This window comes from Tachypleus tridentatus, chromosome 12 (genome assembly GCF_004210375.1).
Source record: "Tachypleus tridentatus isolate NWPU-2018 chromosome 12, ASM421037v1, whole genome shotgun sequence".
NCBI classification, from domain to species: domain Eukaryota; kingdom Metazoa; phylum Arthropoda; class Merostomata; order Xiphosura; family Limulidae; genus Tachypleus; species Tachypleus tridentatus.
Genome location: NC_134836.1, coordinates 72,219,816 through 72,235,327, shown reverse-complemented (window position 1 = coordinate 72,235,327; position 15,512 = coordinate 72,219,816). Strand labels below are relative to the sequence as shown.

Here is a 15,512-nt window from a genome sequence, read left to right as displayed (position 1 = left end):
TGAAGGGTGATATAGATGTGGTACGTTATGGGCTTGAGCACCCACATCTCTCTCTCCTAATTACTAATCTTCTTATGTAAGACTAGCGAATTGGAGGTTAAAACTGACAGACGGTGTATCCCCACCGCAATGTGGGTCCTATATTCGCAGCCACCTCCAAAACCTAGGACACATTTTATAATCTCATGTTCTAGCTTGTACCATAGGATCTTTTTAAAAATATGCAGCGTATTTTCTTTAATGTTAATGTATTTTGTTTATGGCTTAAACATTTATGGTTATAATATAATTAATCAGCGGCTGGGATTTTCTGTTTTTTCCTTATGGTTTTGTTTACTTATTTAAATTCATTTAAATGTAATTATTTAATTTCACTAAAATACACATACATATGTATATAGAAAAGTGTTTTTTCATAATTTTAGTTTTGTTTTGTAAACTGAATATTCCGGCATTTAAGAAAGAGTTAAAGCATTTGTCTATTCGATTGAGACCCGAGTTCGTAACTTGAACAATCTTAGGTTTTCCTAGAAACTATTACTTCTAATATTGTAAAATCACTTGGATAATAAGGGAACACTGGGAGATAACGTAATTAAAATTCACGTTTAAGAAAATCAAACTTTAAAAAAATTGAAAAAAAAATTTATGCATTAATTTAGGGAATTCTTGTAAATGGCTCCACGAACATTTAATAAATAGGTCTCTGTGACTGATTAAGTTCATACTTCTCTAATGTCAAAACTGAATGTTTTAGGCTTAGCATAATATTAATTTCTCTATTTGAAATATATTAAAAATTGTTTATGCTGTCTGTACGGCCACAAAATAAAGAAAATTTACCTTCGCTATCCTTAAAAACATCATTATCTCGAGTCGGGATGGTCTCGTCCGTTACTGATTGTTGTCTAGACGGCGGAGTCGTTAGCGCCTTCTGGACCAATCCTGTTAGGTTAACTAACTGATGCTCCATAAATTCCATTCTTTTTCTATATGGAGTCACAAAAATTTGGAAGTAAAAAAACAATTTATGAAAATTGGGAATTACAGTCTCAAACATAACTCCATAGATTAAGATTCTGTACTCTAAAAAAATTGTAAATTTGAGAAAAAAAAAGTGGATGTTTCGAACTATAAACCATGTTTTTCTCCCAAGTTAGTTCTGCACAGTCTGTCCTAAGTTCCCAAGGTTACTGAGATATGGTACGAATAACAACCGTAATACGATGTAACGAAACGTCAACAGTAAATCACTTGTATTTAGTTTTGAGTTAAAGTCGCTTTTGAATGGATAAAATGTGCCTCAAGCTTTTTATTACCTTATGTTCGTACTTAAGCATAAAGCCACACAATGAGCTATCTGTACTCTGGCCATCATTAGGTCGAAACCCAGTTTTTGTATTCTAAGCCTTTAGACTTATTGGTGTTTCGCTGGACGGAGGAGGTATCTTTGGATTATGTGTAATTCCCCAGACATTATGCTGCACATAAATATCTTTATATTGTGCTTAATTACACTTGCCTGTGACATAAACGTTTGCTCCATTATCTCAACATAGTATTGTAATCATATTGTTCCATATTAAACAGTTAAAAACATGTTATTGTAATCATGTTGTTTCACATTAAAGAGTTAAAATCATGCTACTGTAATCATATTTTCCATACTAAATATTTAAAAAAATGGTATTGTAATCATATTGTTCCATATTAAACATTTAAAAACACGTAATTTAATTATATTGTTTCATATTAAACAGTTAAAACATGATATTGTAATATATTGTTCTATATTCCACAGTTAAAAACATGGTATTGTAATCATATTGTTCTATATTCCACAGTTACAAACACGCTATTGTAATCATATTTTTCCATATTAAACTGTTAAAAGACATGGTATTGTAATCATATTGTCTCATATTAAACTGTTAGAACATGGTATTGTAATCATATTGTTTCATATTAAATAGTAAAAAAGCATACTATTGTAACTATATAGTTTCATATTAAACAGTTAAAAACATGGTATTATAATAATATTGTTTTATATTCCACAGTTAAAACATGGTATTGTAATCATATTGTTCCATTTTAAACTGTTAAAAGACATGGTATTGTAATCATATTGTCTCATATTAAACTGTTAAGAACATGGTATTTTAATCATATTGTTTCTCATTAAACATTTGAAAACATGATATTATAATCATATTGTTCTATATTCCACAGTCAAAAAACATGCTATTGTAATCATACTGTTCCATATTAAACTGTTAAAAGACATGCTATTGTAACCATATTTTTCCATATTAAACAGTTAAAAATATGTTATTGTAATCATATTGTTCCATGTTAAACAGTTAAAAACATGTTATTGTAACTATATTTTTTTCATATTAAATAGTTAAAAAAGCATACTATTGTAACTATATAGTTTCATATTAAATAGTTAAAACATGTTATTGTAATCATATTGTTTCATATTAAACAGTTAAAACATGTTATTGTAATCAGGTTGTTTCATATTACAGAGTTAAAAAGTGCTATTGTAATCATATTTTCCATACTAAACATTTAAAAAATGGTATTGTAATCATATTGTTCCATATTAAACACTTAAAACACGTTATTGTAATTATATTGTTTCATATTAAACAGTTCAAACATGGTATTTTAATCATATCGTTCCATATTAAACAGTTACAACATGGTATTGTAATCACATTGTTCCATATTTAACAGTTAAAACATTGTATTGTAATCACATTGTTCCATATTCAACAGTTAAAAATATACTATTATAATCATAATGTTTCATATTAAAGAGTTAAATATGTGTTCTCTACTCATTTTGCTCCATATTCCACAATTAAACATATATAATAATATTGTTCCATATTCCACAATTAAACATATATAATAATATTGTTCCATATTCCACAATTACACATATATACTGTAATAATTTTATTCCATACATTGCATTTAACCAAATAAACTTACTGTAATACTGTAATAAAAGTTATCCACATTCCACAACTAAACACGTGGACCGTAAGGCCTAATGTTTCGTATTCAGTTACGATCAAGTAGGTATAAACATACCTTGCTTCTTCATCGATTAATGGAGTGACACTCCGGGACCGAGATTTGTAGACTTGACTTCTGTAATATCCCGGATCATCATACCAGGGAGGGTTATATTCACCAAATGATTTTTGATGTTCGATTCGTCTCCCTGAAGGTGTTGGATAGCTTGGTGGAATTTCACGATCCGGAGAGGAGTCGTATGCGGACTCGTAGCCTCTTTCACAGACAGGAACGTAATGACTGTGCCCATGTGGATAGTAAGGATAACCATGCAGTGCAGGGTAGCCACCTTGAGGCTCGTAACGAGGTTCTGGAAGATAAGATAATGTTAGTATTTTTGTAAACGTTAAGGATAACTATGCAGTGCAGGGTAGCCACCTTGAGGCTCGTAACGAGGTTCTGGAAGATAAGATGTATTTTTGTAAACGTTAAGGATAACCATGCAGTGTAGGGTAGCACCATGAGGTTCATAACGAGGTCCTATAACATAAATTAACGTTAAAATGTAAAGACAGAAACACTGTATTGAGTTTAGAGCCCTAATATAAGTATGTTGGTTTGGTTTGTTATTGTAAATTCAATGAATGTATGACAAATGTTATGAAATGCTGAGATATTACGTAAGCCTGTGTTAAGAATTTATACCAAGTACTTCACATTAGCAAACAAAGATATTCAACCAGGTTTGTTGTTTCCTAATAACACTTTATTCTTGACAAGAACTTTTAAGTTTTCACTCGCGGATTCTTTTTCGGTCATCGGTTCACAAAGCTTTCATTGGTTTAGTTGAAACAATATATTATATATTAAAGTTTAAATGCCTGATTAGAAATATCATTAACGAGAGCTTTTCTGATTATTTTTGCTTTTACCACAAAGTATAAAGTTCACTGGGAAACACGGTACATTCTAATCTTATATTTCACTTCTTAGATTGCAATCGTGTTAAATACTGCAGACTGCTGCGACTATTTTGACTCTAATTACGTTTATTCTCAAGCAAGTAGTCAGTAACCTAGTATTTTAGTTATTTATATATCGCACCGACGGCTTAAAATTTCGTAATTTTATTTTTATTGTAACAAGCCGCATACCCCAGGACCTCAGAGGCACAGTTCGAAACGCTAACCATGTCCTAGAATGTCTCACAATCTGTTAATCACATCAACCAGGGATACTTCAATGTTTTCTTACCGATAACTGGAATAGGATGACTTCTTTTTCTCCACTCAGATGGCAGTGGAGAGTATGATCTTAATGGAGGACATTGGTTAACTTCGGCTGGCAATATAGGAGTCGATGGGAAAGGGCTCCCTCTGCCGTAAGCTCCAGAACTTATTGGAAGTCGCAAACATTGCTGAAAGAAATTGGCCCATCGATACAAACATTCACTTTTTTTTCTATCTGTAACAAAACAACTGCAAACATACAAAAGAAATTACCCAAAACTGTTACAAGGATTTATAATTCAACCTTAATATACTTTTATCTTTGCATATAAATGATTTCTACGTCTTTTCTTCATAAATCAGTTGTTAAAAACATTATTTCTTCATACAAAGATAACTTATAGAAACGTTGTTGAAGAGGAAACTGGCTTGTGATAATTATATTTATGTCACTTAGAAATTTTTAGATGTTTTATTTTCCAATCCCACAGTGCCTCAGTGACAAAAACTAAAACGTTCTAATATATGAATGTTAAATAACACCCTTCCTCAAACTTAACACATTTTGTAAATTTTATTTACAACAACCAATCCATCTCTTGATTAGATACACTATCCACATACTGTCCTCCAAGGTCCTCAGGTCACCTATTCTTTTCTGGGATTAAACGTAATGTATTTAGACTCATCTTGGTTTCGAATGTTCTTCTCTCCTTCCACACAAATTAAGTATTAGATTTGGCTTTTCAGATACGTCCTGTTGACATTCTTAGATCTAAATACTAGTTTCATGCATTTCAAAATCTGCGTACTAGTATTCTTATATTTAAACAGAAGTTTCAGGAATTTAAAGACCTACACATTAGTATTTGTAGATCTAAATACTAGTTTCATGTATTTCAGGATCTACGTGTCGACATTCTTAGATCTAAACACTAGTTTCATGCATTTCAAGATATAAGTGCTAGTATCCGAAGACCTTTCTACTCCTTTGTCTCACAGTTTGACTTAATTTCGCCTAGTTTAATCTACTGTCTACTAACCAACCTTTGCACGGTGAACATGTTGATGGTCATACTCCGACCCTAGCTCTGGTTCAGAGAAGTAACTTAATTCTTGATCGCAACTGCTGTTGAACCCTTCCTCGCCATTAACACTTTGTTCGTTTATACGAAGAACCGACCGATCTCGGATGTCCCTTGTTAATTAGAAAGAATATTATCTGATCAAAGAGTTACCTTAACATATTCAAATACTTACAAGCAATTAACTATCTTTTTTTTCAGCAGCAGCTTAGTGGCTCATAGAACGGTTTTGAATTTGTTTGTTTGTTGTTGTTTTTCAGATATAAATATTTTGCTCGCAGCTCCGTCATTTATTGACTGATTTGGTATTTCATTATAGTTTTAGACCCAGAAGGTCACACCCTTTCGATTGATGTATTTGACTACACCTGAGGTCTCATAGATTTATTTATTCTAATTCTTCCTAAAATAATTTCAATTTGAGGATAGATTGGAAGAGATCGTGATAAGCAGTAAAATCGCCCCACGCTTGGTATTGTTGGCGCACAAAAACATAGCTAATAAAAGGAGAAACAAAAGAATTTCAACTTCCGCAGCTATTGAGGATTCCCTATTCTTTTTTCTTCTACAAAACAAATAAAACACTCCATATTGGCCATTATTTACATTATCTATAAAATAATAAGGCGAATGTCCTCTGCCAGGTTATTTAGTCTTAGAGTGCTTCGAGCTATTAAGTTCAGGAACGACTGATATAAGATACCGAAACAGTTTTGTTTTTTGTTTTTGAATTTCGCACAAAGCTACTCGAGGGCTATCTGTGCTAGCCGTCCCTAATTTAGCAGTGTAAGACTAGAGGGAAGGCAGCTAGTCATCACCACCCACCGCCAACTTTTGGACTACTCTTTTACCAACGAATAGTGGGATTGACCGTCACATTATAACGCCCCCACGGCAGAAAGGGCGAGCATGTTTGGCGCAACAGGGATGTGAACCCACGACCCTCGGATTACGAGTCGCACGCCTTAACACGCTTGGCCATGCCGGGCCAAAAACATTGTAGCAGAGAGTGGTTTCGAACCTCGGACCTCTGGGTTATGGGCTCAGCACGCTCCCACTGCGCCACTCCGCTTCTACCGAAACAGTCATGACTAGTAAATCATTACTACGTAAACACAAAAATAGTTTATGGAACCTAATTTAGTATGGGTTTCAGTCCATGACAAGCATCTTATTGTTTAGAGCAAGCTAGTATAAACCTAAAAGTCATTTTGTATTTAAATATTAGAAAAGACATTTCGATATACTTAATTCATGTCCCCCGCCCTGTTTGGCCAGGCAGTAAACTTCGTGGCTTATTAGGCTAAAATCCAGGCTTCGATTTCTGCATTAGATATAGCATGGATAGTTCACTTGCCAAAAAAAAAACACAAAAAACTAGCCAAGTCTTGAAATTTATTACAGTTTGTTTTTGTTTGCTTGACAACGTACAAATAAAGATATAATATATACACTGCGAGACTCTTGAGTAATATTATCAGAATGTTAGTTTTAAAGCATAATCCAACTTACCTCAAATCTTCCAGTTCGTAAAACATGTCTTTTGAAGAGTCATGAATGTAGATCCGGATATGTGGAGAATCGAGATAATCCATTGTCAGTTGTTTAGGAAAAGAACGAACAAACAAAGCTTTGATGGTGTCTAGCGTTGTCAGTTCGTCCGGTAGAACTGAACGTTTTGTTTCGTTACGATACTGAAGAAAAACCACACCTAAAGATAAAAAAAATAATAATTAGTACTTACGTCTAGTTATTCGCTTAGTTTATTCCAGTTATCGGTAAATTTTTATTGTACTAACAAAAAGTTTTTATTTTTAGAATAACTTAACACGCTAGTTGATAACATTAGCGTGTTTTTACCCTTATATTCTGGGGCTACTGTACGTTTCAGAATAGCCTGAAAAAAATTCACGTTCAACTAATCAACCGATAATATTAGCGCATTTTGACACTTACCATATTCTAGGTCTACTTGCGTTTCAGGATAACCTGAAATCATGAAAAACAAATAAAGTGAATAATTAACACATTGAGATTTCTTAACAGAATCACGCTCAAGATAGGCATTTAATTTCTAGAACCAGAGAACCACAGGGTCAGTTGTAAGAACAGTAACGATAGGCTAGTTTCTGAATGTTGTATGGCACTTTAATTGTATTATTGTTTAAGATGACAAAAACAACATTAAATAGTCATATTTTGATAAAACGTTTTAACTAGCATTGGGGATATAAGATAAAATCAAGACTATAGAAACAGCTATTCGTAAAGGTTCTACGAAAAGCTACCATATTTCCTGGCGTCAAAGACGTTATTTTTTACCCAGAATAAGTCTCAAAAATTTACTCTCTGTCTTCCAATGGCCGAAGTTTACGTTGCTTATAGGCCTAAATCTAAGCCTAGAGGAAACGTTTCGACACTACAGCAATCCAAGCCCCCCAATATGACTCAGAATGAAATGTGTAAGTTACTCAGTATTAAATAACAAACAAATAAACAAGAACAGGTTACTGTACATAGGGTGCTGTATTACCGGTACTCTTTTTAACTCCTCAGGCTTAGAATAACGTTATCACTGATAATAATACAGATACTCTAGTGGTAATATAAGGCACGTACTTTCAATGGTAGATATGACAAGCATATAGCCCACAACAATCGAGAAGTGAGCAAGACAATTTATGTACCATAAGTCACTAAACAGTCAACGAAACATCTTGGTAAGACTGATTGAAGTGGCTCGACCTTATTCTTATGTTTATCTTATTTTTCAAAATTTAAATACTCAAATGGGGGTGCGTTTTAGACGCCGGGAAATACGATATTTTTAAGTGTCGCTCTGAAGTTACTTCAAACTTGACCGCTGCTTATTTACGAAACGTTTTTTTTCTATCAAAGGTAAAAATTATGTTAAAGTATGGCTCTGAGATTCCTTCAGACTTGACAGTTGCACAGCTATAAATAAATGTTATATCAGATTTTCAAGTTTAAAACTTAATTTAAATTACGATTTCAAGTTTTATCTAAACTCGACAATCACATAATTATGAAAAGTTATCCTATAAAATTAAAAAAAATATTGTAAGGTGTGATCTTAAAGTTTTCCAAGACTTGGTAGTTTCATTAGTATTTAACTGTAGAAAATCAAGAGAATTTTTCAGTTTTCGTATGCCTTTCAAAAATCAGTTTTGATCATTGAGTTTCTCCACACGTAATTACAACTTTGGAAAATTAAGCAACAAAAACAACAATAACAAATGTGGCAACTGCAGAATACTTTTGCTAATTTTTCTCATCGAAGAAATAAACGAGCACTCGGCTCCAATTTTCACGTCAGGGTTCTAGATCTTTCATAAAAAGTCTACAACGGCTTGTATAACGAGAGAGATTTCTTTCTATCAAGTATGAGTATTGGAATAGAACAGGCCCTGAATATAAAAATCAACAAGTACTGAATGCCAAAACTCTACTAAAACTACTTAGAACCCAACTGAATATAAAACAATTGTCGAATATTAGAACCATATTGTTACTAAAGCCCAGGTCTTTAATATTAACAATAATACTGTAACAATCACTTTCAGAATACTATATACAGTTTCCAGGGCCGGTTGAAGGATGTCGTCAAGTGTTGCTCTAAGTTATTTGATTTATTTCGATTCGCTTATTTGTATAAAGTTATACAAGGAGATACTTGGACTACTCTAATGAGATAATGGGATCTGGCTGTACTTCTTATTATAACGTTTCAAAGAGTGAAGCGAGATTCTGAGGCAATGGGAAGCGAGCCACGAATCCTCGAATCTACAGACCGCCACAATAACCACCAGACCACACCCGGCTCTTCTCTAACATACCTGAAACAATTGTAGGATCAAGAAGGTTTACTTAATAATATCAGAATAAAAATAAAACAGCGTTAGCAACGTATTCGTTCGTTCGTTGTTTTTATAATACTGCTACACTCGTTTATTAATACAGGAGCATTAGTGCTTGCCATTAAACTAAACTCTTTGCAAGGTTATGACGTCAGCAAACGACTGCAAAATTAAACAGAAACATGAGGAAAGGATCCAATAAAAACAACAACATATAGCTCCGATACGCGACAGCTAGACCCGCTTCCTGCTAACGACATCGCTTAACGACTTCCCACACATACACTTTCCAGACAAAATATATAGTAAATAATGATAATAAACATTGACAACGCAAACACATCGCATTGATATCGAAAGTCAAGAGAGCGCGCACAAAACAAAGTGTCTTATCAAGAGAAGTCGACCGACAGTAACATCACGTGTACATTACGTGGCAGCGCCACATGCATCTATGAAATCAGACACCTGAAAAGTTATCGCTTTTATTGTACTTTTAAAACCATGATTAATAGCAATTTAATACATTATACAACAGGCGAAACACCAAGACTGTTTAGGTACAAGTTAAGCATGCATGGTTGTACGAATAAATCAGGAAAGAAAGAGTGCCAGAAATGATTAGATAATGTGTGTGTACAAACATTAGAGTCGCCTCGTGGAACATGCATAACATTTCATGTATAGGCAATAAGTCATGCGATCTAAGATTTAATGCTCTAGTTGACGTATAACATGTATTATAATGGTGGCGTTAACTTGCAGGAAGTATAATAAATAGTATAGGTTTACGTACAACAGAAATTTCAAATCAACTTCACATGTGAAACTAAACCTTAAAGACAATATTCCACACGAAAGTCCAAGATGACCTAACACGTGAAACGAAATCTTGAGGATTACATTCCACACGAAATAAAAAAAAACTATCTCACAGGTAAAAGCAGACCTTAAAGACTATATTCCATAAGAAATTCCAATATGACCTCACACGTGAAACGAAATATTAAGGATTACATTCCACACGATTCCCGTCACACCAAACATGCTCGCCCTTTTAGCTGTGAGGGCGTTATAATGTTACGATCAATCTCACTATTCGTTGGTAAAAGAGTAGTCCAAGAGTTGGCGGTGGGTGATGATGACTAGCTGCCTTCCCTCTAGTCTTACACTGCTAAATTAGGGACAGCTAGCACAGATAGCCTTCGAGTAGCTTTGTGCGAAATTCCAAAAAAACAAACAAACAGGTGAAACTAAACCTACGAACTTACTGAATAAATAGCGTAAACAACGAATTAGGTGTATTAAAATATTAACACTCCTACGAAAAGTGGGGCCTAATAGGCCACAGAGCAACTTGAAAGGTTATTAATATTAAGCTAATAATTTTGTATTTAAATGAAATTGCCATTTAAATCCATTAATGAATGGATTAACGAGATTCCCACTGTCCCTATCTACTATCTAGCGAAACCACAGCCAGGGGAACGGGCTTGGAGAAATCAGGACCCTGATTGTCGCTTTTATTGTACTTTTAAAACCATGATTAATAGCAATTTAATACATTATACAACAGGCGAAACACCAAGACTGTTTAGGTACAAGTTAAGCATGCAACCTTAACTTCCACACGGATAAAAACTAAATATTTATCCATCACAGGGATAAATAAAACCATTTCCAAGAAGTGATTATAAAATGTCAGATTTCCTATGCAGATTCAACTATGAAAGATTTCTGATTTAGCATTCGGGCTACAGATTATTCATCTTTTGATTATAATCTGTCAGATTTCCTATGCAGATTCAACTATAAAAGATTTGTGATTTAGCATTCGGGCTACAGATAATCAAGTGTTTTTTTTCTAAAAAATTACATTCGATTTTAAATTATTGTATTTCACTGTAAAAATATGCACTCGTCTATAGAACTAATACAACAAATAATACAAAAAAAGAAATGTGGTTTTATATTCAAAACGATTTTGGATCAAAATGTTTAATACTAAAAATCCAAAATAATTACTTCCAAAAATATACTTAGCTAAAACTGACGTGTCTCTACGTTCCAAAATGTCGTGGAAATGCGTAATCTAATTAAATCTTGACTTGTTCATTCAGTTTACATTAACTACACCACAAAACAATCACGCTATAACTTCTGCCATAATTGGTTTTAACACCTTTTTCTCTATCCCCATCACAGAAACCCTCTTAACAACCTTTCTTTACAGCTTTTATCACGGTCCTATCTTATAACCTTTTTTCCAATTCGCGTTGTGTCAGTTTTCAGTTGTGACTCAATGACTTTAACTTCAACACTAGTCTCAATGTTACACAAGTGGAAATATTCATTCAGCTAAAATTTCACGATCACGGATTGCGTTCAACAATAAAACTGGCATCACAGCACAGGAACACGGATTGCGTTCAACAATAAACCTGGGATCATTGCACACTTACACGAATTGCGTTCTCCAATAAAACTGGCATCATAGCATACGAACACAGACTGCGTTCTCCAATAAAACTGGCATCACAACAAAAGACAAAACAAACAATCAACGAATCTAAAATAATATACTCTAATATGTATAAAACGAAATTGTTAAAATATATTACGATGACCTTATTGTCAAACTAAATGATACTCATGGGCAAGAAAATCCATCGTTCAAAATTCCTTTCAAAGCATCTGTGAAGGAGTGACAGCAATAGGTAATTTGCCTTCCACTTGGTCAAAGTAGTCTTACACATCAAGTTTCACAACACTTGTCAGAACAGTAGAAGACACACTATAAACACCTGCTATACGCGTATATCTATATATCTTATTCTATAAATAAAACCATAGAAGCTGGAAAGCACAGCAACACACTTTTTTTGGCTTAACCGGTCCAAGTAAATGACGTACTATTTCTAGATGAACGAACCAAAAAAATTGCTATAACAAATTAAAATAAAGATATATTTTAACTGGATACTGTCAGCACTCATCGTAACCTAAACAATGCTATAAATAATATCTTATTAATTAAATACGCTTCTACTGATTTCTTTTCATCTCCTTCTATCATTTCAACAAAGTTAATTAAACTTTTGTTTTTCCCTTACAATACACTACTGTGTTTTATAAATGGAAATTCAATTCAATATGTAATTACGTTAAACTGATAAATCGACAGTAAGAAAGTGCATATGTTGATGACAGATTCACTTGAACAGGGGTTATTATTTCAAAACCAAATAAATTAAACTATTACACGAGACTCTTAGAATCTTAGAACAACTCTCAAAGGTTTATAAAGCTTTTTATCTGAACTACGTGTACGTGAAGTTTAATCTACCACTCGAGAGGCGCGCTTTTGTTTTACTTTCTCTGACTTAACCATTAAACACTCCGAAAATTATGAACACCGGCAACTGTGCATTTTTAACTTAACAATAATTGGTTGTTTTGTGATATGAAATAATGGGATACTGATAATGAAAGATTTTACCGAGCTTGAAATAAGAATGTAATAAAAATATTTTTTTAAAGTTGTAATGAAACTTACTATTCACAGGTTATTTAAACCACTACATTACATCAAAATCTTGATTTCACAGTCATTTAAAACACAGTGGACACAAACGTATATTTTTCTAACCATAAAAACAAAATAATAACAAACTAATAATTCTTACAGTGTACTGTTCTTTATTGACTCGGTCTTTCATGACTCTGAACTATGAAAGGCAGATATGGATACTGGGATTCCTTAAGAATTTCAATTTTTTATTGTTTACTCATTATTTTAAGAACCTTAATGCGACAGACAATATACAAACAATACTAGGAAACTTCATAAATCCTTGTTTTGTCAGAGTCAACTCATTGTTTGAAGAATGTTAACCTTACATGCATTACACAAACAACAATAAAAACTTTATAAATCTCTGTTCTTCAGTTAACTCATTAAATAAAGAATGTTAACCTTACATTCATTACACTAACAACAATAAACACTTTATAAATCTCTGTTCTTCACAGTTATCTCATTACGTAAGGTTAACCTTACATCCATTACACTAACAACAATAAATTCTTTATAAATCTCTGTTCTTCACAGTTAACTCATTACGTAAGGAATGTTAACCTTACATCCATTACACTAACAATACTAGAGATATGGTCGTTTTGTTTTCACTTACTGATTGCTCGCTCTTGAGACTTAAGTGGAGGTCTAGATGTTGGAATGGGGGACCGCCCTTTTGATGATCGGCGAAAGCCGGTAGCTGAAGTTTCCACTTCGGACATAATACCTGGATCATCTTCGTGTACACTGGGAGGGATCTGATAGGGAGACTGCGACCCCTGACGATTTATTTGATTCTGTAAAAAAACAAAAGAATATATTGCAAGAATGATAAACAGTTACGTGGATAAAGGTAAATGAAACATTTCACTATCACGTCGTCACGTTCTAATTATTTTTATCTAATTTAGATTATTATATTATTGCATTTAAAGGTAGCTAAGATTTCGAACTTTAATGTTTTTAAAAGATGCACTCTCTGCTACGTTGTTAGTTATAGCAGTTCCACATTATTATTATCCATTTCTTTCCATGTTCAACCTGTTAGAATTTCCTTGTGTAATATTATCATAAAGGCCTACTGAATAACGTTCCGGATTACAGAGTTCAAACTCGCAATATGGCGCTGAACACTTTTATTTCTGGGCGCGTTAAAGAAGTGATAGTCGATCCTACTATTTGGTTAAGGTTTCGGTTTTTTGGAATTTCGCACAAAGCTACTCGAGGGCTATCTGTGCTAGCCGTCCCTAATTTAGCAGTGTAAGACTAGAGGGAAGGCAGCTAGTCATCACCACCCACCGCCAACTCTTGGGCTACTCTTTTACCAACGAATAGTGGGATTGACCGTCACATTATAACGCCCCCACGGCTGGGAGGGCGAGCATGTTTTGGCGCGACTCGGGCGCGAACCCGCGACCCTCAGATTACGAAGCGCACGCCTTAACGCGCTAGGCCATGCCAGGCCATTTGGTTAAGAGTTGCTCTGTTGTTGATTGGTTGTCTTTCTACTAGGAATGGCTACGCTCAAACCTTGGGCCTCTTTCTTCACAGTTTAGTTTATATTTTGTAAAAATGCCATTTAGGTTCAATATACTAGATACCACATTACCACACATTCAGACAAATGTTTCTGTAGGGTATGTATAAAAATGTATCATTTTTAATTAAACAAATAATTCATTATAAACGTATTTATTGTGTTTATTTGTAATATTCATCGTACTCGTAAAGTTTCCAAATCTCGTGTGTACGTGTGTTTGTACGCAGAGCGAAATTAGGCTATCTTCTGTGTCCCTAACGGTGAATCTAACCTCGACTTTTTTGTAAGTCCGTAAACTAGAGACAGTATTGGAAAGTGGTGGTTTCTCATAGTCGAATAACAATGTTGAACACTTAATATTTTTATGAAGTTAATTTCTAGTTGATTTGTTGTTTAGTGCTGTCTGTTTATCTTATATAGGCACAATACTAGTAAAGATCATTATGAGACAAAAACTGAAAAAGGAAATTAAACTACAATAGTCGTATTAATCCTTTTGGTCAGAAAACAATATAAGTTATAGTCATTAGTGACCTTCGTGAGAAATTCAACCCCGTTATTGTAAATTGAAATACAATGTCACTTCCCCATTCTCAAACACAATTACCCTAAAGTGCTCGCATCTTGATTTACTTGTTTTAAGTTTCACGCAAAGCTACACGAAGGCTATCTGCGTTAGCCCTCCCTAATGTAGCAGTGATGGACTGGACGGGAATCTGGTCAACAGTATCCACCGTTAACTCTTTAGCTCCTCTTTACCGACGAATAATGGGATTGACCGTCACTTTATAACCTTTCTATTTCCACGACTGATGGAGCGAGAAAGTGTGAGGATCAGATTCGAAACCGTGATTTTTAGTTTGAGAATCGAGTGCCCTAACACCACTAGGTCATGCTAGGCCTACCGACAAAATCCGTGCGATTTGGTTGTCAAAGTGCGTATCATTAGCTTGCAAATGCTCTACGCTTATAGGGGTTTCACAAGTCGTTATATATAGCTCTATTAAGTTTATTGGTCGTATCCTCTTATAGGAGGGGTTCACAAATTACGAGGTTCCTCATCTCCCAAGAGAGAAGCGGGAATGTTCCAAAGACAATGCAATCGACGCATTCTTTCTTTCATTTTATAAGAAAGACGTAGTGATATGAACAAAGTTGTTAGAAAAATAA

At 33.9% G+C, this 15,512-nt stretch overlaps 1 protein-coding gene across 8 annotated transcripts in view; it reads right to left on the bottom strand.

Moving 5' to 3' along the window:
* LOC143233580 (coiled-coil domain-containing protein CG32809-like) overlaps positions 1-15,512 on the bottom strand; it is a 397,453-nt gene that overhangs the window by 36,729 nt on the left and 345,212 nt on the right. For all 8 annotated transcript variants that reach the window (XM_076469933.1, XM_076469932.1, XM_076469934.1 and 5 more), the window contains 7 exons: positions 13,419-13,599; positions 7,304-7,336; positions 6,860-7,058; positions 5,310-5,460; positions 4,288-4,450; positions 3,109-3,403; positions 844-989 (listed from right to left, as the gene is read on the bottom strand). In XM_076469933.1, the coding sequence (XP_076326048.1) occupies positions 844-989; positions 3,109-3,403; positions 4,288-4,450; positions 5,310-5,460; positions 6,860-7,058; positions 7,304-7,336; positions 13,419-13,599 (1,168 nt within the window). The remainder of the gene's footprint in view (positions 1-843; positions 990-3,108; positions 3,404-4,287; positions 4,451-5,309; positions 5,461-6,859; positions 7,059-7,303; positions 7,337-13,418; positions 13,600-15,512) is intronic.